Source organism: Geotrypetes seraphini, chromosome 5 (genome assembly GCF_902459505.1).
Source record: "Geotrypetes seraphini chromosome 5, aGeoSer1.1, whole genome shotgun sequence".
NCBI classification, from domain to species: Eukaryota; Metazoa; Chordata; class Amphibia; order Gymnophiona; family Dermophiidae; genus Geotrypetes; species Geotrypetes seraphini.
This window is the reverse complement of record NC_047088.1, coordinates 197,817,205-197,837,918: the sequence shown is the minus strand read 5'-3', so window position 1 is coordinate 197,837,918 and position 20,714 is coordinate 197,817,205. Positions and strand designations below refer to the sequence as shown.

General features: G+C 43.9%; 1 protein-coding gene across 4 annotated transcripts in view; it reads right to left on the bottom strand.

Moving 5' to 3' along the window:
- Positions 1–20,714, bottom strand: part of GPR155 (G protein-coupled receptor 155) — a 112,088-nt gene that overhangs the window by 3,649 nt on the left and 87,725 nt on the right. For all 4 annotated transcript variants that reach the window (XM_033946196.1, XM_033946199.1, XM_033946197.1 and 1 more), the window contains exons 14-15: positions 14,627–14,691; positions 11,612–11,755 (exon numbers count right to left, since the gene is read on the bottom strand). In XM_033946196.1, coding sequence (XP_033802087.1) covers positions 11,612–11,755; positions 14,627–14,691 — 209 coding nt within the window. The remainder of the gene's footprint in view (positions 1–11,611; positions 11,756–14,626; positions 14,692–20,714) is intronic.

Genomic DNA, 20,714 nt, shown 5'->3' with positions numbered 1-20,714 from the left:
GCTGGAGGTACCGTCCTTAGTCAACTGGATTATCTTAATGGAGCCAAGTCACATCAAACTAGTAGTTCTCTCGCCCCCTTGCAGATTCATTCAAGTGCTTTCTCCTGTAGTGCTCTGGCCAAGTGGGTGCACCTGGGTGACCTAACCACTGTGCTCATGTAATAACGGGCAGAGGCTGGTATTCCATTTATTTTGTAATTCCGAAGAGGGAGGGCATGTCTGACTTTGGCTCTCAAGAGACTAATTATAGAGTTCCATGAGTTCCCTGTTTTTGGAAGGACTTCCTATGATTCATCATCATTGCAATCTGGAAGGGGAAGTTCCTGATATATTTGGATTTCAGAGGCAAACTGCATATTTCAATTTGGAAAGATCAGAGGTTCGAAGTTTTTGATCCAAGCATTGCCCTTTGGGTTTGCAATGTCTCATCACACCATTAACTAAGTGGTGGTGGTAATAGTGGAAGCAGCATTGGGCACAGAAGAGATTTTAGTTCATCCCTACCTAGATAACTGGCATACCTGGGCAAAGACTAAAACAGAGTTGGCAGTGGATGACCTGTGTGGTACTGGTAAGCAAATGTCTAGGTCATTAACATCAACTAAGCAAGCTAGAGCCATCACAGAGCTTTGAATACATAGGGGCCTGTTTCAATACACTGAAGGGGCAGGTTATTCTTGATTGACCAAAGGAGATCACTGAAGTTGCAAGCCCAAGCAAGATCATTGTTGACGCTTTTATGAACATGGAGATACATGCAAATCCTGGGACATGCTACCTGGTTCTCTGTGCATAGGCACATATGTGACTACTGCACAAGTGATTGATGAACTGGTGGTTGGCAAGTCTCAGAGTTGAAATGCACGTCCTGTGGACAATGCAAGCCAAGGCCAGTCTGGCCTGGTAGGAACAAAGCAGAACCTGATGAAAGGAGGCAGATCCCTGGAGAGTCTGAACTAGATAGCGACAAATGCCAATTTGGCCAGCTAGGGGGCCATTGTCACAGGACTGGTACTTATCTGCTGAAGCTGGCTAGTTGATCAACTATTTAGAGACAACTCATTAACAGAACAGTGAAAGCCTCTGTGCTACTAATTCAAGGTTCAGTTCGACAATGCTATGGCGGTAGTCAGTAGTGTACCTAGCATATGTACCGGGGCCAATCATTTTTTGGCACCCCCCATCTGTACGAAAAACATGATTTTTAGTAACAAGCTACACGTCACACATGAGTACCTATGAAAAGGCAGCATCTTACATACTGCAGTGAGCAGTACATCAATATACCCACTGTAAAACTAAACAAGCCAGACTAGTACAGCTCAATCCTACACCGTCAATCTAACAGAAAACCATGTCTTTCAAACACATAGAACACAGAAAACACCTTCGCCTAGTATGGAATATGTCATCACAAACTAACCCGTCCCCTTTTACAAAATTGTAGTGTGGATTTTAGCCACGGTGGTAACAGCTCTGACGCTCATAGAATTCTGAGCATCAGAGCTGCTACCACCATGGCTGGTGCTAAAAAACGCTCCACAGTTTTGTAAAAGAGGGGATAAAATAGAAATACATAGACAAATGTTAAACTGAACCAGCAAGAAGCTGGACTCTGCATACAATGCAACACCACAGAAACAGTGACACATGTCTCCTAAAGCAATAAATATAGAAAATTTTTGTTCTACCTTTGTCTTCTCTGGTTTCTGCTTTCCTCATCTTCTTGTTACTCTCTTCCTTCCATCCACTGTCTGCCATCTCTCTCCTCTCCTTCCCTCTCCCACACCTCTCTTCTGCAATCCCTTTCTTCCCTCATTTTCCTTTTCAATTTATTTTCTGCATCCATCTAGATTACGTTCTTACTACCCTCTCATCAATTTCCTTTTTTACCGTCTACCTACAGCTCGCCACCTTTTTCCCTCACCCCCTCCAGTATTTCCTTAACTCAATCCTTATCTCCCCCATCATGTGCCCTCCTTTTATTTATCCCCTCCTTACATCATGTGCCCTCTTTCTCTACCCCTTCCATCTAGTAACTTCTCCTCTCTCTGTCCACTTCCATCGTCTGCTCCCCTCTTTCTCTCCTCCCATTTCCTTCCTGCATTTGCTCCCTTCTCTCTCCCATCTGCACTTCCATCCAGCATAGGCTCCCCATCTACCCGCCACATTATCATCTAATGTCTGCCCTTTTTCTCTTCATCCACTCCTCTTCAATCAGCATCTGCCCCCTTTCTTTCCCTCCGATCCAATTCCATCCAGTATCCTTCCCCCTTATGTCTCTCTCCCCTTTCCCTGTACATCAATTCCATCAGCACCACCCTTCAATACCACTCTGCCCCCTTTCTCTCCCTGCACCACTCTTTCATTCCAGCAGTCCTGCTCCTTTCTCGCGATGACTGTAGCTGCCAGTCCACCCCACTCCAACGTACTAGCTCTGGAGCAGAGTCGGCAGCCACGTGCTGGAAGGTCCCGCGATGACTCCTGGCTTTGCTCCGGAAGAAGTAAGTTAAATCGGGGGGGAGGGGGGGAAGAGGAGGTTGACCCGGCAGACGCAGGGAGTTGCGGCAAGGACCCGCAATGACTGCGTCTGCTGTGTCCACCCCCTCCGACATAACTTACTTCTTCCGGAGCAAAACTGGCAGATGAGTCATCAAGGGACCTTCCTGCACCTGCACAGCTGACATGGGGAAAAAAATCTGTCCTCGTCACTGCACCGTCCCCTTCACCGCCCTGTCACCATCCCCGCAGCATCCATACAAGCCTCAATACTGCAATATTTAGCTTATCAGGTCTATCTAGGCATGTGCAGGTATTCCTGCCTGACCCCCAGTCTCTCTCATCTGTGCTTGGACATGGATATGTTTAGACTGTCCTCACTGTGCAAGCGGTGGAAAAAAGAACACACATAAAAAGCACAATCAATTCATGAGTAAAATTAGAAATCACAAGAAGAATTTAAAAAAAAAAGAGAATTAGCAAATTATTCCAAAGGGAAATTTGATCTTACTGAACATCTGGCAGGATTTAATGTATGGCCCTGCAGGCAAAAGATGGCAGTGGCTCAATCATACATAAAATGTTGCTTTCTGAGCCCTTCACTTACCTTCTCGGTGGTGCAGTCTGTCTTCTTCAGGCTGCCGGTGGCTGTGGGGTGGGCTTGCTGCCTTTGGCTTGCTCCAGAAGCCTGCTCTCTGTAGCATCCTGTCTATGCAGGAACAGGAAGTCGTAGTAGAGAGAAAGTTTCTGGGGTAGGCCGGAGGGCAACAGGCTCACTTTGCTGGGCTGCTGGCGACCTGGAGAGGAGTTTACTGTAGCGCTGAGGTAGGTGAGGGCCATACCCAATTCCCAGGTAGGGAGCTGGATAGAAAGAGGCCGTGCCATGGGGATCCTGGGAGAAAGAGAAAGAGAGATAGAGAGAAAGAGATATATAGAGAGAGAAAGAGAGAGAGAGAGAGAGAGAAATCGATCCTGGGATTGTGGGTGGGGGGAGGGAATTGAGAAAGACAGCAGATCCAAGAGAGATGCAGTACCACAGGGTGAGGGGCAGGGATGAGAGAGGGAGATTGGGTGGATGTGCAGGACAAAGGAGAAAGAAGGAACAGAATGGAGGGCAGAATCGAAGAATTCCCTTGGAGAAGAGGGAAGGAAAGACAGAGATGGATGGATGGGACTGATACAGTGATGAGATACTTTTATTTGTCATTCTCTCTGTAGCCCCCTACCTCTCTACCTCTTCTCCCTTTGTATTTTCCTACATGAGCAGCATATATTCACCATTTTTGTCTAGTGTCTTTCATAATTAGATTTTAAGCTCTTTTGAGCAGGGACTGTCTCTTGTGTGTTTAATGTACAGTGTTGCGTGTGTATGGCAGTGCTATAGATCTAATAAAATAGTAGTAGGTCACAAGATGTGAAAGCTGTTCCTGTTCCAAGGGTGCAAAGGTATAGGAAGCTGAAAAACAGAAAATTTTGCTGTTCTGCCACTATCTGATGTCTCCCAAACACCAGCAGCATATAAGCCAGGTACCATGTCTGAATAGCTTTAAAAAGATATTAACAATTGTTTTAATGTGATTACTAGATCTGAACCTGCATCCCACCCAGAGAAAGGGGGGGACTGATTTTTTTTTCCTATCCTACAATTATCTGCTGGGGGGGAAGAAATCTGAAGATTGTAAATACAAAAGAACCGAGACCATAGTTACAGGGAAGCACACAGTTTTGAACTTCCTGAGAGTAAAAAACTAAAGAGTAGTCCTATTATGTTCTGGGACATGTTTACTGAAAAATACACAAAGACAGCACAGCTCAGAGACTACAAAATGAGGACATGGAAAGCCAGATATGGAAGGTGGACAGGGCTTAGAGACAGATAACTCCCCATGCTATTTAGAGAAATGGCCATAATCATGGCTCCTCTATGGACATCATGTACAGCAGGTATGGGAACGCAGTCACTAGTATGCAAATGTCTGGAAAGCATTTTAAAGAACATTCAATATAAAGAACACATTTTGTAGGCAAGAACAATATGGTCAGCCACATAAAACAGTGTTTCCCAAGTTGGTCCTGGAGTACCCCCCCTTGCCAATCAGATTTTCATGATATCCACAATGACTATGCATGAAAGATTTGCATATAATGGAGGCAATATATGCAAAACAAATTAATGCAAAATGTAGATATCCTGAAAACCTGACTGGCAAGGGGGTACTCCATGACTAACTTCGGAAACACCAACTTAAAAAAGCAGACATTCCCAAAGCTGAACTCCTACGCTGTGCTGAAGTCAAGCTTCCTAATTTAAGAAGCCTAAATAAATAAAAAAGACTAGGTTCTTATGTACATTAGGTGGGCAATCCATGCTCCTGAACTACTTGCAGAATGGTGTCATTCACATCTTTCAGCTCCTCCTCCTTTACCAGTGGAGTACAGCTCCCTCTTCAGTTTGTACCTAAGCAATTGAGCTCCAATGTAACAGGAGAAAAGAGAAGGAGAAGCACAGGGAACTTCCCCAGAAATGACATACATTTCTGTTCTGCTCTGTAATTCATGAAAGAACAATTATTAGCATGATCTTGCAACATAGGTGTATCAATGAACCAACTTGCTGTGTGCAACTAGTACTAACATATAAGGAACACCAAAGCTCAATATTAGTATTGTATATGTTCATTCAACTGACAGAAGAACACCAGTTCTGGACCATAAGAGTTGTCTGAGGCAGAAAGCAGGCAAAATGCAGAATGCACATGGCAGGTTCTACAGACTCCTATGTATATAACAGAAACAAGATTATCCCTACCACAGAGCCCCACTGCAATTCCTCCAGCACTGTGGCACATGGACATTTCTTGGCTGACCATCCAGTGCAAAACTGGCATGATATAGGGACAGAACAGCCTGATGAGTCCATCCCAGCCAATTTTGAGCCAGATGGAGGTTTTAGAGAGAGAGAAAAAAAAAGGATAATTTAAAGTCCAAGATGGCTGCCACCAGAAAAGTCACACCAAAAACAGCCCATGGGGGCTCCCTTAAAGTTAAGGAAAAAAAACTCATGGTCCCCCATCTCCAAAACCTCTTTCCCTATCTTTGGCCCCAGAAACCCTTAAATTCAAGTTTTTCAGACCACCCCCACATTTTCTGCAGCTGTCTGCCTGTGTCAGCCTTGCTTCAGCCTGATTGAAGTGGAAAGAACTTTCTGATTTGAATCCTTATGGAAGTCTAGACCTGGAAATCTTCAGGCTGCCAGTCGACTGGAACCGGCTGAAGGCTCAGCCCACACAGCACGTAGAGGAGAGAATAAAATGCAGCCAGCTCCCTAAAACCCAAAGGGATTCACACAGGGGCCCCACAGCCTGCACAAGCCTCTAATAAATCAGAAAGCAAGCAGGCTCCCTCACGGGAATGGACCCAATCCTTGAAGTAACACAAAGCAGGCTGGCTCATCAGTTACACCTGGGGGTTGCAGCCCACACTTGCAAAGTCTGTGTTCTCTCCTAGGCAAAGTAGTCCCAAATATGGGGTCCTCTGGCACTAAAGCCTCCAGAAAACAAAGTAAAAGGACTAAAAGAAAAAAAAAAAAAATAAACAGAGCAGATAACCTATCCTTAAGTTTGCTTGCAGAAGGAAAAAACTGAAGAGAGAGCTATACTTAACAGGTAAAGGAGGAGGAGCTGAAAGATGCGATTGACACCCTTCTACAAGTGGTTCCCGGGCATGGATTAAATCACCTAAAGTACAGACTCCTATGTATATGTAACAGAAAGGCCCTTAAATTTAGGCCAACTATTCAGTCACTTAATGTTTTGGCACCTATCATGAGAAACTGGTGCTGAGAACCTCACTTATTTTCCTCAACCTGGACCCACCCACTTTTAAAGAACCTAAATTAAGCCAATCAAATGATGAAACTCATCTAAGAAAACCTAGGTGCATCTGTCTCCTTCAGTTACACACCTAGATCTTTTAACTAATTGACCTCTTAGCCTTTGTTTATAGAATATAGATATGACTTAAAAGGTACATTATTAAGTCAAAATAACAGTTTTCTGATGTACGAGAACATTATTTTTATACCTGTTCAATGTGCAAGTTCAGTTATAATTCAGTCAAAAGAATTTCAAAAAGTGTCACTTTTCTGACTACAGTAACATGGCAGGGATTTGTGCTAGGAGCAGAATACTGGCCAAAATCAACCGAGGTGTTAATTTTATAAACCTTTTCTACAAAGAGTGTTGCACTTACTTAAAAATTACCCAGGATGTATATACATACAGCCTACCTCTACATACTTTTTCTACAGAGCACACTTGTTCTCTGGGCAGAGTCTGAACTTGTGCACTTACAGTATATAACAGACATGTACATGCTGCTAAATTTTACTAGGACATTTCTGAGCCATATTCTCCTGACCATTAGATGGAGATAGAGAAACTGACAACTCAGAGATTATGGGGTTCATTTTCAAAAGGGAAAAAATGGCATGAAGGAGCATTTGGATGCTTTTCTTGCTAAAAATGTCCAAATCACCATTTTTAAAATCCATATTTTAGATGTTTTTCTAGGCTGTTTATCTCCTGTTTGTTTAAATTCCAAAGGGGTGTGTTGAAGTCATGTTTTGGATTGGTTTAGGACTTGGATGTTTTGCAGTAATAAACATTTTTTTTTTTTCAAAATCTTTATTCATTTTAATTTCTTACATCAAGTAATAAACATTTAACAAAACGTCGAGGGCACTACTTAGACGTTTGGAGCTAGACCTGTTTTTAAAAAAATGAATAAGGACCATAAAGATGCCCAAACTGACCAGATGAATACTGGAGAGATTAAAGTATGACCCCAACTTACTCCCCCAGTGGTCACTGACCTCCTCCCACTACCCAAAGATGTAAAAGAAACAGTATATACCAGCCTGTATGACAGCTTCAGATGGCCACAAGGATATCTCAGCAGAGCAGAGGGGCACTCTAAGGGGTACTGCAATGAACATCACATAAGTTTCAGATAAACAACTCACCGTGAAGAGGGAGGATCACGCAGCAAGCCTGCTATTAATCATAGCCAAGCTGGGAAGGAGCCAAACAGCCAAATCAGGAATGCAAGATGCTACCGAGAGGACAGCCCCTGAACTCTAAAAATATTACAGACTGGCTAGACAGGCGTCTCCGAGGCCTGATCCTACTAGCAGCAGACTTCCACCACAAGAGACTACATCTTCTCCCAGGCAAAGGTCCTAACAAGAGGAAACCTCTGGGCACCAAGTCTCCAACTTAAAATGATAGGGAAAAACCCCAAGAACATATCATAAGAAAAGCCTCACTGGATCAGACCAATGATTATCTAACCGTCCTCACAGTGGCCAATCCAGGTCACTAGTACCTGGCAAAAACCCACATAGTAGCAACATTCCATGCTACTGATCCAGAGCAGGCAGTGGCTTCCCCCATATTTGTCTCTCAGGAAATTGTCCAAATCTTTCTTAAAACCAGCTACGTTAACCATTTTTATCACAACCTCTGGCAATGCGTTTCAGAGCTTAACTATTTTGTGAGTGAAAATTTATTTCTTATTTGTTTTAAAATTATATCCCTGTAACTTCATTGAGTGTCTCTTAGTCTTTGTAATTTTAGACAGAGTAAAAAAAAAAAAAAATTTATCTACTTGTATCTGTTCTACACCAGTCAGGATTTTGTAGACTTCAATCATATCTCCCCTCAGCCATCTTTTTTCCAAGCTGAAGCCCTAATCTTTTTAGACTTTCTTCATATAAGAGGTGTTCCATCCTCTTTATTTTCTTGGTCGCTCTTCTTTCAACCTTTTCTAGTTCTGCTATATCTTTCTTGCGATAAGGTGACCAGAACTGAATGCAATACTCCAGGTGAAATCGCACCATGGAGTAATACAGAAGCATTATAACATTCTTAGTCTTGTTAACCATCCCTTTTTTAATCATTCCTAACATATTGTTTGCTTTCTTGGCCACCACCGCACATTGGGCGGACGGTTTCATTGTATTGTCTACAATGACACCTAGATCTAATTTCTTGAGCATTGACCCCCAAGGTGAACACTAGCATCTGGTAATTATGATTTGGATTATTCTTCCCAATGTGCATCACTTTGCATTTGTCCACATTAAATTTCATCGACCTTTTGGACGCTCAGTCTTCCTGCAGTTTTTCATAGTCTGCATGCATTTTAATAACTTTGAACAGTTTAGTGTCATCTGCACATTTAATCACCTCATTTCAATTTCCAGATCATTTATAAATAAGTTAAATAGCACCGGTCCCAGTATGGCACACCACTATTTACCCTCCTCCATTGAGAAAAATGGTCATTCAATTCTACCCTTTGTTTTGTCCAATAACCAATTCTTAATCCACATTTGAACACTGCCTCCTATCCCATGACTAATTTTCTCAGGAGCTTCTCATGAAGAACTTTATCAAAAGCTTTCTGGAATTCTGGATATACTACATCAATCGGCTCACCTTTATTCATATGTTTATTCGCACCTTCAAAGAAATCAAGCAAATTGGAGAGGCAAGACCTCCCTCTGCTGAACCCATGCTGTCTCATTAAATCACGTTTGTCTACATGTTCCACATTTTTTTGCTTACCGATCTGTAATTCCCCGGATGTTCCCTGGAATCCTTTTTAAAAATTGGGTTAACATTGGCCACCCTCCAATCTTCAGGTACTACAGACAATTTTAGCGACAGGTTACAGATCACTAACAGACCAGCAATTTCATGTTTGAATTCTTTCAGTATCCTGGGATGTATACCATCCAGTCCAGGTGATTTATCATTTTTTAAACTTGTCAATTTGGCTTAGCATGTCTTCCAGGTTCACCGAGATTTCTTTCAAATCATCCGCCTTATCACCCTTGAAAAAACATTTCCGGTTCTGAAAGATTTCTTACATCATCTTCCGTAAAGACCGAAGCAAAGAATTCATTCAGTCTCTCTGCTATGGCCATATCCTCCCTCAGCGCACCTTTTACTCCTTGATCATCCAATGGTCCTAAAGATTCCCTCACAGGTTTTCTGCTTTTGATGTACCTAAAAAATTGTTACTATGAGTTTTTGCCTCTTTGGCAAGTTGTTCATCGTATTCTTATTTAGCTTTCTTTATCAATGTTTTGCATCTAATTTGCCAGTGCCTCGTCTCTTCTTATTCATCAGGATCCTTTTTCCATTCTTTAAAGCAGTGGTTCCCAACCCTCTCCTGGAGGACCATCATGCTAGTCGCGTTTTCAGGATAACCCTAATGAATATGCATGAGAGAGATCTGCATATAATGGAGGTGCCAGGCATGCAAATCTGCTCCATGCATATTCATTAGGGCTATCCTGAAAACCCGACTGGCCTAGTGGTCCTCCAGGACAGGGTTGGGAACTACTGCTTTAAAGGATGTTTTCTTGGCTATAATAGCCTCTTTCATTTTTAATGCTAAGTGATGTTAAGTCGGGTGCAAGGTGGAAACATCTGTAAATTCAGATTTTAAACATTAATGCAGCTACATCCATTTGTAAAGTTGATTGGTAGGCAAATTGTAAATTTCTTGGATATCAGAAAATTCCATCCATCGACTGACTTTAATCAAATGTGAAACAGTCCAAATGCTAGACTGTTGCCAAGCTTTCCATGAAATAGACATTTCTTTATCTTAATTAGGTCATTAGACCATATAGACATCAGTAGAGTATTTGACCATTTCTTTTCAAAAAGATTATCTATTGAAGAGATGTCTAATTTGGTTGATATGATGGTATTTGCTTTTCCTTTTTTTGAAAGATTCATGGATGCATTATAAAAGTTAGGTAGTTAAAACCAAATGATAATTGTTCAAATTGTAGCCATAAAGGTGCCAGGTGGTAGTCATAGAAGCTTGCAAATTTTTACAACTCCTCTGTCTTTCGAGCACATGAGGTATTTTTGGTTTTTCTTTTAAGCACAGTATAGGGTTGCTTTGCTTTCCATAGAAAGTTTGATAAAGTAGTTTCAATAGAATGGAAATATCAGGTTTTAGGAAGAAGGGGAGCATGTTGAGAATATATTTCACCTTTGTGGAAATCATTTTAATGGTGTCTAAACCACCTCACCAAGTCAGATTAAAGGGAGACCATTTTTGAGCCAATTCTTTAATGATGTTCAATAAAAATTCCCAAGTTAAACTGTAGTGTTTCTTCTGTTGTTGAACCAAAGAAAACCATGTGTTTCAATCTCATCCTTCAGTTCAAGATAGTTAAATTTTAGACCAAAGAAAACCTGGGAACAATACCAGTACTCAATCCCTCACTGGTTCTGGCTCGTGATATCAACACTGAGCCCCCCAGGACTTCTGCTGACCAGGATCTTTCCCAGTAGACACTACCTCACCAAAATTAAAGCCCATGAGCAGAGGCCTGGGACAAGAGAGCCAGAGCTTCCCTTTGCTCTACTGGGAGAAAAGGCTGAGGCACAATCACCGAGAGCCTGCTGCATCAGCAGCCTATTCACAGGGCTAAACTCAATAAGGGTGCCACTGGGAGGCAACCTGAAATTACATGGAACAGACTATCTGTGAAAGCAGAAATACGGGCAAGTTCCAGGTCTGCATTACTTCTTATGCTGATGACGTCGCTGAGTTGTCAATTTTCTCTGCCTCTTATCTGCTGGTCAGGAGATATAACTCACATGTCTGGGCTGATCTAGAGGAATGATAAGGAAGTTCCTTTATAAAATAGGCGTAACATAAGTGCATATCTGCCATACTAGTTAGGTGGTCTGTTCCAAATTACCTTCCATGTGATCCAATATACAAAGAAGACAAGTTATAATTAAAACAACATCACTATCTAACATGTCAATTTCCTGGCTTTAGTCCTACCATCTTCTTTGATTGTCACTTCTATTTTTTAACCCTCAAATTAGAATCACAGATGAAGGTGATGTATATATCTCACAATATTCGTGTTAACATTGGATCACATTTTCATTAGATAACAGACTTCTCTTCTACTGATCCTTCAAGCCCAGTAGGCATATAAGCCAGACAGTTCCATGAGGTCCTGAACATGATCCATCAGGATTAGTCTCTGCTCCACAATGGCACCTACCGTCTCTCCTTGACTATGCTCTGGACACAGAGGTCTTTGTGATAATGAACAAACTGGTGGCATGTCATCCGGATGTCCTCTGCCACAGAAGCATCTTCTGCATCTTTTGCTGCAGTCCCTCTGCCACCCCAAAGGAATTCAAGCCTGAAAAAAAAAAAAATTTGTAAAGTGGGTAGAAACAAAAATGGTGAAGATTGTTATTGATCATTATCTTTATAACAGTCTTTATAAATATGATCACAAGTGAGGCATGCACAGACTCGCACTTTTCTTCTTAGTGTGTGCTGACAGGAAAAGCTTTCCCTCCTGGGTCCTTTTAAAAGTTTCCACCTCATCTGATGCCTACCCTTACCACCAAGGCTAGAATTTTTTCTCCTGGAGGAGCATCTTAAAATTGATTAGCTCTATGTGACTACTCTTATGTTAAGGTGAGCACCGAATACTTGTATAGTTTCTCTCTGTATATCCTAGCCACTGTAGTGACAGCCCTCTGATGCTCCCGTTTGGAACCTTGTATCTCTAGGGTTGTTTTTTTTTTTTTTTATAACGGGGATGGGAGGGTGAGAATGGTCTCTGCGGTATCCCAAGGCTCAATGAGCAGAAACAGATCTGGGATTTGCTCTTCTAAAAGACTGCTGGGCCTGGAACAAAAGGTCTTGGTGCAATGAGGCAGACTACATCTTACTAAAGCACATGTTTCATTATTATACACTAATACTACATTCTTGTACATATGAAGCCACAGAAAAATCAGTAGAAAGGCAGGTGGCTACATCACAATACTGTCATGATCAGTATAAAAGGAATTTCAACAGCAAAACTTGAATGTATACAATGACTTGTATTACAAAGCCTTCAACACATGGTATCAGAGGAGCCTGGGTAACAAGAAAGTTGGACTTGGGAGAGTCTTTGGACGTCGTGTACCTGGACTTCAGTAAAGCTTTTGACAGTGTCCCACACCGCAGGCTGCTAAGCAAGATGGAATCGATGGGGTTAGGAGAGACACTAACTGCATGGATCAATGATTGGCTGAGTGGCAGACTTCAGAGGGTGGTGGTTAATGGTACTCTCTTTAAAACATCGGAGGTGACCAGTGGAGTGCCGCAGGGCTCGGTCCTGGGTCCACTCTTTTTCAACATATTCATAGGGGATCTGACTCAAGGGCTTCAAGGTAAAATAACACTATTCGCCGACGCCGCCAAACTATGTAATATAGTAAGTGAATGCAGTTTACAGAATTATATGGCGCAGAACCTGCTTACATTGGAAAGTTGGTCCTCAACCTGACAGCTAGGCTTCAATGCTAAAAAATGTAAGGTCATGCACCTCGGAAGCGGAAATCCATGCAGGACGTACTTCTTGAACGGAGAAACTTTAACTAGGACTTCAGCAGAATGAGATTTAGGAGTAATCATCAGTGCAGACATGAAAACTGCCAATCAAGTGGAGAGGGCTTCATCTAAGGCAAGGCAGATATTGGGTTGTATCAATAGAAGCTTCGTCAGCCGAAAGCCTGAAGTCATAATGCCGTTGTACAGGGCCATGGTGAGACCTCATCTGGAGTACTGTGTGCAATTCTGGAGGCCACATTACAGTAAAGATGTGCGCAGAATTGAATCGGTTCAGCGGATGGCCACCAGGATGATCTCAGGGCTCAAGGGTCTCTCGTATGAAGAGAGACTGAACAAATTGCAGCTCTACACTCTTGAGGAACGTAGGGAGAGGGGAGACATGATCGAGACATTTAAGTACCTCACGGGACGTGTCGAAGTGGAGGATGATATTTTCTTTCTCAAGGGACCCTCGGCCACAAGAGGACATCCGCTCAAACTCAGGGGCGGAAAATTTCATGGCGACACCAGAAAGTATTTCTTCACAGAGAGAGTGGTTGATCATTGGAACAAGCTTCCAGTGCAGGTGATCGAGGCAGACAGCGTGCCAGACTTTAAGAATAAATTGGATACCCATGTGGGATCCCTACGAGGGTCAAGATAAGAAAATTGGGTCATTAGGGCATAGACAGGGGGTGGGTAAGCAGAGTGGGCAGACTTGATGGGCTGTAGCCCTTTTCTTCCGTCATCTTCTATATTTCTATGTTATATAGCAATGGCATAGCCAGACAACTAGTTTTGGGTGGGTCTGAGACTAAAGTGGGTGGGTGTCTCTCTTTGCCTCCCTTCCCCCCCAAACCATGCAGCATTTCTCTTTCCCTCCCTTCCCATCCCCCAGCCCATGTAGTATTTTTGTTTCTCTTCAGGTCTGGCAGCAGTTCCAACCCACTGCCGGCGGCTAATCCAGAAGCCTTTTCTCTGATGCAAAACACAAATATTACAAAGAGAAGGCTTCTGGGTTAGCCACCAGCAGTGTGTAACAACCACTGCCAGCAACCTGTGGCTGCTGGGTGATTGAGCCTGAGCCCAAACTGGGCGGGCCTTAACTAAGCCCCTGTTACACAGTACCAACATTCCTAAGAGTTTATTATCAAATGTATCAATACTAATAAAAGATTTGCTATTTCCAACATGCACTTCCCTTTCTTGCCTACAGATAAAACCATATACAGCTGTAACTAATGGGAAATCTAAAATAGACATTTAAAATGGTTATCTTTCAAACTGGTAACTTCGGTAATCAAAAAACAAAACTAAATTGTTCTAACAGATGTGCTATGTTCCCATAAAGCAGAAATGTGAAGCACTAAGTGTTGTTAAAATGCTATTTAATTTTTCTATATTAGACAATCTGCTCATTGCATCAAACCTACTACAATCTGGCTAATGATTTTTTATCATAACTTTATTGCACACCACTATGAATAATAAAATGAGTGATCTAACTGGACAACTATAAAGCTGTTCCACTATTTGCGAGCAACTTGGAGCCAAGCAAAGTATGTAAAATCTCAAATGTTCTCCTAAAACACATGCAAAGGCCGTCTCCTAACAGGTAATCAACTCCACTGAAGTCTTGCATAAAGTTGGCATTCAGCTGAGGAAAATATGATTCAATTACCTTTTCTTGCATGGTAGAATGATCAAGTGCTTGTCCAATCCAAAAATGGCAAAGGAAATAAAACCCTAGGAAAAAAAACAACTAAATGAACTGCAGTTGTTCAGGTTAATAATGCACACGTTTAACACAAAGCTAGTTTCTGAATTTGGTGGTGCAGAAACCAGTACTGCATTAAAATAAACAACCTGTAACAAATACAGGACCATTTCCCATTCTGTTAGGCTCTGCACCCAACCCCACTTGACAAGCTCTGCATCCTGTCCTCCCTCTGGACAGGGCAGGCAGGGATAGTGGCTGGCAGGTAGGGACAGGGCAGCCAAGCCTAGTGGCAAGTTCCCTGCCAGCTAGCCCCCCTCACCTTTTCACATAATGAGAGAATGAGAGAGCGAGAGAGAGAGAGCTCAAAAGAGTTTACTCACTAGTCAAGAGTAAAACTAGGCAAAAAGGTGCATCAAAACACAGTGCTCAGGTAGGGGAACTACAGTGGAAATGTCCCACCAAGCATATCCCAATGGAGGAGGAGGATGGAGAAAGGGAAAGTAAATGCCCAAAGTGCATCTCCAAACACCAGCTAAGGACTCACCCATCATCAGCACTGCTCTGCTGTTACCAACGAGACAGGTTCATGCGCCCTTTCCCATGTGAGGTCAATCATGGTCGTTCATGTGCATCGTCTACACCCTCCCAAAACACCTCACTCGCTCACATTCTTATTTTTGAGGCTCCCCCAGGCGCAGAGACATGACCAGTTGTGCCATGGGACCACCCCGCACTGAGCAACAGACACTCCTCTGAGCTCTTGACTCCTGCGCCATAGCGTCCAACTTCTTTTCATCATGCATGCCTGGCAGGTGCTTCCAGATTTGATTGGCAGAGGGGAGGTGTTGCCGGACATGCGAAGGACCATTTGAACGAGGCGGAGGGATTCATGGGCTCCTGTGGTCAGAGCCGCTGTGGCTGAGCTGTCCCGTCAACTGGATTTTGAGAGGTAGTTGTGGTTTTACTGTTTTGACAGGTGCCGTTCCGGACTGTCTGTCTAGAATTCACAGCCGGGCGCTCGCTTGAATTGGCTGGGCGGAGCGCCCGGCTGAAGGACTCTAGGGAGAACACCAGGGGGAGTACAAAAAGGTACCGGGGGGGTGTGTGTTTTGTGGTATTCGATCCATAAGATGCACCCTTATTTCCACCCACTTTTTTGGGTGAAAAAAGTGCATCTTATGGAACGAAAAATACGGTATAACATAAGGAATAAAACAGACTTATAGACTATGTAGAATTTTATATCACGAGACAAGTGGCTCCTTATGATATGTGGAAGAGGGAGGAATGTTTGATGTTTAAAAGACTGAAAGATACCTTCCTACATATGTTGGCTGAATGCCATGTGTTGGGCAACTGGAAAAAGATTAGGTTCTTACCTTGCTAATATCTTTTCCAGTAGATAGGTGTGTCATTCTGTACAAGCAGGTTATCTGACCATGGCTGCGAGCTTCTACAGAAGGAATCCAATCAGGATTTTTTTCTATAACCCTCCTACTTCACTGAGAGCTCTACTGCTACCTACAGTTAGTCCCCAAGCAAGCAAGAGCTGTTCTGAAATTAGGTGAAGTAGGGATTTGGGAAAACTTTCCTATCTAATAAATCTATTCTGCTCAAACCAAACAACATAAGAACTATGAACAATCAAGCAAAAAAACAAACAGGCCAGCAGAAGCAAAGGAGCTTAAATAGTATCCCAAACTACACCAGTAATAAATTACTCTTCATGGCCCAAAGGGCTGACTGGCCTCCAAGTAACAGACTCTGAGAAAAACATTCTTCATGAGACAGTAGGCAGGCGAAGGAAAGAAAAGATGGGTGTGTCATTCTGGACCCCTGTCCTATCTACTGGAAAAGATACCAGCAAGGTAAGAACCTAATCTCTTTTTTCAATGCAATAGGTGTATCATTCTGGACAAGCGGGATATACAGAAGCAGTTCCAGAAATCGAGGGTGGGATGACTGCACTGGCACTGAGAACCCAAAGGCAGAAACCTCCCTTGCTGCCACATCCACTCTGTAAAACTTAGCAAATATATGTAGAGTGGACCAAGTCCCCACCCTACAAATCTCCACTGGAGAGACTGCCCTAGCTTCTGCCCACGACGAAGCTACAATTCTTGTCAAAAGCGCCTTCACGGAAACAGGGGACTATTTATCACAAACAATGTACACTGACAGAATGGCCCCTCGGATTCACCTGGAAATCGTGGCCTTGGAAGCTGGCATAACTTGCTTAGTTGGATTAGTCAGCACAAAAAATGGTCAGCGAGTCTAAACTCGTTGGTGGCCTTCAGATAGATATCGAAGTAGCACTCTTCTCACATCCAACTTCTTCAAAATCTGGACCTGCTTCTTGGAACCTGTGGACTGGATTGCTGGCAATCTATCTTCCTGACTGACATGAAATGCCAAAACCACTTTCGGTAGAAATGAAAGAAATGTGTGTAAAGAGACTCCAGCATCAGAGATTTTAAGAAAAGGCTCCCTACAAGAAAGTGCCTGTAGTTCAGAGACCTATCTCGCTGAGGTCACAGCCACCAGAAAAACTGTCTTGAGCATCAAATACATCAGTGGCTTGAATGAAGCTCGACTGAGACCCTGCAGAACCACGTTAAGATCTCACAAAGGGAATGGGGTTTTGACCGTAGGTCTGATGTGAAGTGCACCCTTCAAAAATCTGGCTATGTCTGGATGAGATGCCAGTGTAGATATGTGGTTTTGAGCTCTGAAACAAGAGAGTCCAGCAACTTGAACCCGAAGGCAGCCACTGTTAAGACCCTCGTCAAGGCTGGCTTGGAGGAAAGCCCAACACCACAGAAATCAGAGCTGAAAATGGCTCCACCTTTTTCTGGGCACACCACTGCTGGAAAGTTTGTCACACTTTAGCAAAGGCCAAGACCATTGTCTGCTTCTTAGACTTGAATGACCACCTCCAAGTACCCCTTATGTGCTAATGCTTCGCGTTCAAGAGCCATGCCGTAACAGTGAATGATCCGGATCTTCTAGGCCAGGGGTTGGCAATTCCAGTCCTCAAGAGCCACAGGCAGCTCAGGTTTTCAGCGTATCCACAATGAATATGTATGAGATGGATTTGCATCTCAAGGAGGCAGTGTATGCAAATCCATCTCATACATATTCATTGTGGATACGCTGAAAACCTGAGCTGCCTGTGGCTCTTGAGGACCGGAATTGTCTACCCCTGTTCTAGGCACACTGGACCTTGGGAAAGAAGATCCGAATGTACCTGTAATCAGAGTCCAGGACCTGTTCGAAGATGCACCAGATCAGCTTACCATGGTCTGTGTGGCCAGTACGGAGCTATGAGAATGACTTTTCCACAACTTGCAGTCTTTTGAAGGATACAGCCAATCATAGGCCAAGGGGGAAAAGACATGCAAAACTACGCTCTGCAGCTGGACCAGGAGCACCTAGCCCGTGCTTCCGGACTCAAATCTTCAACCGAAAAACCTGTCCACCTTTTTGTGGCTGACTCCAGCAGCGTAAAATGGCTTGGAATGCTGTGTCAGACAGCTACCACTCGCCCGCATCCAAAGTCTGTCTGCTGAGAAAGTCAACTTGGACACTGTCCACTCCAGCTACATGCACCATTGAAACAGCCTGCAGATGGCGTTTCACCGAAGCAAAAAGCAAGCAGGCCTCCAGATCCAGATGGGCACTACTGGTGCTCCCCTGGGTGACTGACATAGGCCTCTGCTGTAGCATTGTCCAAAAAGACCCGGACTGCCTGGCCTTCCAGAGTCTTCTGTAGTTTCACCAGAGCCAGCCGACTGATCAACCACTTCTTCTGAGCGGGTGACCAACACCATTGAATCAGTAAACAGTTGCAATGAGTTCCCCAACCAAGGAGAATGGCTTCCATCATTACGACCTCCCAAGGTGTTATCTGAAGGGGCATGCCCTTGGTAAGAAACTGAGGGTGGAGTTACCAATCCATACTGACCCGGTCCTCCAGCATCCAACATAGACACTTCTGTAATGAGTGTCTGCAAAGACCAATGCGTGACCAACGCATGCTTGAGAGGATGCATGTAGGCTCTCGTCCAAGGAACCACATCTACTGTGGCTGCCATTGAACCTAAGTCTTGAAGACAGTCCCACACTGATAGAGCAGGCTTAAGTCAGGAGGCACATTATCTGAGAGCAAAGCTTCTGTCTGCGTGCCTCTGGATAGACACGGCCTGCAGCCATGTCAAACAAGATACCCAGGTACGCCAGGGATTGTGTTGGAGACAAATGGCTTTCTGTAATTTACAATCCAACCCAGACCCTCTAGGACTTGGACCACCTGATCTATTTCCTTCTTGACCCCCAAATCAGTCAGTCGTCCAGGAGGGAAAGCACCAGCAGACCCATCCTTCGCAGGTGGGCTGCCCCCACCACTATCAATTTGGTCAAAGTGCAAGGAGCTATCACCAGGCCAAAGGGAAAGGAGGAGATCTGAAAATGCTATTCCAGTACATGAAATCTTAGGAACTTTCTGTGGTCTAGGAAAATGGGAATATGCGTCTGTCAGATCCAGAGAGGCAAGGAACTCTCCCTGAGTGATTGCTGCTATGACTGAACAGTCTCATGTGCAAACACGGGACCCCGAGCGCTGCATTTATGTGAGTAAGGTCCAGAATGGGTCTCCAATCATCGGAGCCTTCTTTTAGCATGATGAAGTATATGGAGTATCTGCCCGAGCACGAGTCTTTGGTCAGCACAGACTCTATGGCCAATGAAGCCATCTGTGCAATGTGCGGCGGTGGCAAAAAGGGTGAACAAAATGCTAGGAATGATTAAGAAGGGGATCACAAACGGATCAGAGGTTATCATGCCACTGTACTGGGCCATGGTACATCCTCACCTGGAATACTGTGTCCAGCACTGGTCGCCGTACATGAAGGACACAGTACTATTCGAAAGGGTCCAGAGAAGAGCGACTAAAATGGTTAAGGGGCTGGAGGAGTTGCCGTACAATGAGAGATTAGAGAAACTGGGCCTCTTCTCCCTTGAAAAGAGGAGACCAAGAGGGGACATAATCAAAACATTCAAGATGATGAAGGGAATAGACAGTAGAAAAGGCAGGTTGTTCACCCTCTCCAAGGTAGAGAGAACGAGAGGGCATTCTCTAAAGTTAAAAGGGGATAGATACCGTACAAATGTAAGGAAGTTCTTCACCCAGAGAGTGGTAGAAAACTGGAATGCTCTTCCGGAGGCTGTTATAGGGGAAAACACCCTCCACGGATTCAAGACAAAGTTAGACAAGTTCATGATGAACCAGAACGTACGCAGGTAAGGCTAATCTCATTTAGGGCACTTGTCTTTGACCTAAGGGCTGCTGCGTGAGCGGACTGCTGGGCATGATGGACCACTGGTCTGACCCAGCAGCAATTCATATGTTCTTATGAATGTCTAGCAGCCTTTTCATAGTGGCTTACACTCGGGTCACTTTTTCCTGGCGCCCCACGGGAGAGTCCACAAACCAATCTGTTAAGAGTCCAGGTGAATTCCAGCTTGTAGCTGCTCTGGATGACTTCCAGAACTTAGCGGTCAGATGTAATCTGAACCCAGGCCTGTAGAAAGTCCAAGAGAGGGCCTCCTATCATGAGAGACCCCACCTCCAACCTGGCGTCATTACAGCTTCTTGACAGAGAGGCCAAACAAGACGTTTTGGAGCTGCAGGAAGCTTTTGAAGATGGCCGCACTCAGATTTTGGTGCCAAAATCACTTAAAAAAATAAAGAGAAAAAAATCAAAAACTGGCAAGTTTAGGATTTTGGGGGGAGGGCACATAGGGGAACAAGCAGAAACCACTGAAAACTGGAATTTCTGCCCCCTGCTCTACCTCGCAGGTTGTGCTGGCAATTTGCTGCAGCCTGCCTCAGCTCTGAACAGTAGTTGGAAAGGGAGAAGAAATCACTGTCTCATTCAGACCATCTCCTCCAACGCTGATCTTTGGGCTGCCCAGTCAGACACGGTGACTGAATGAGCCTCCATTATGCAGGCTGATAGATGACCAACTAGAAGGAAGGAGGCAAAAACGG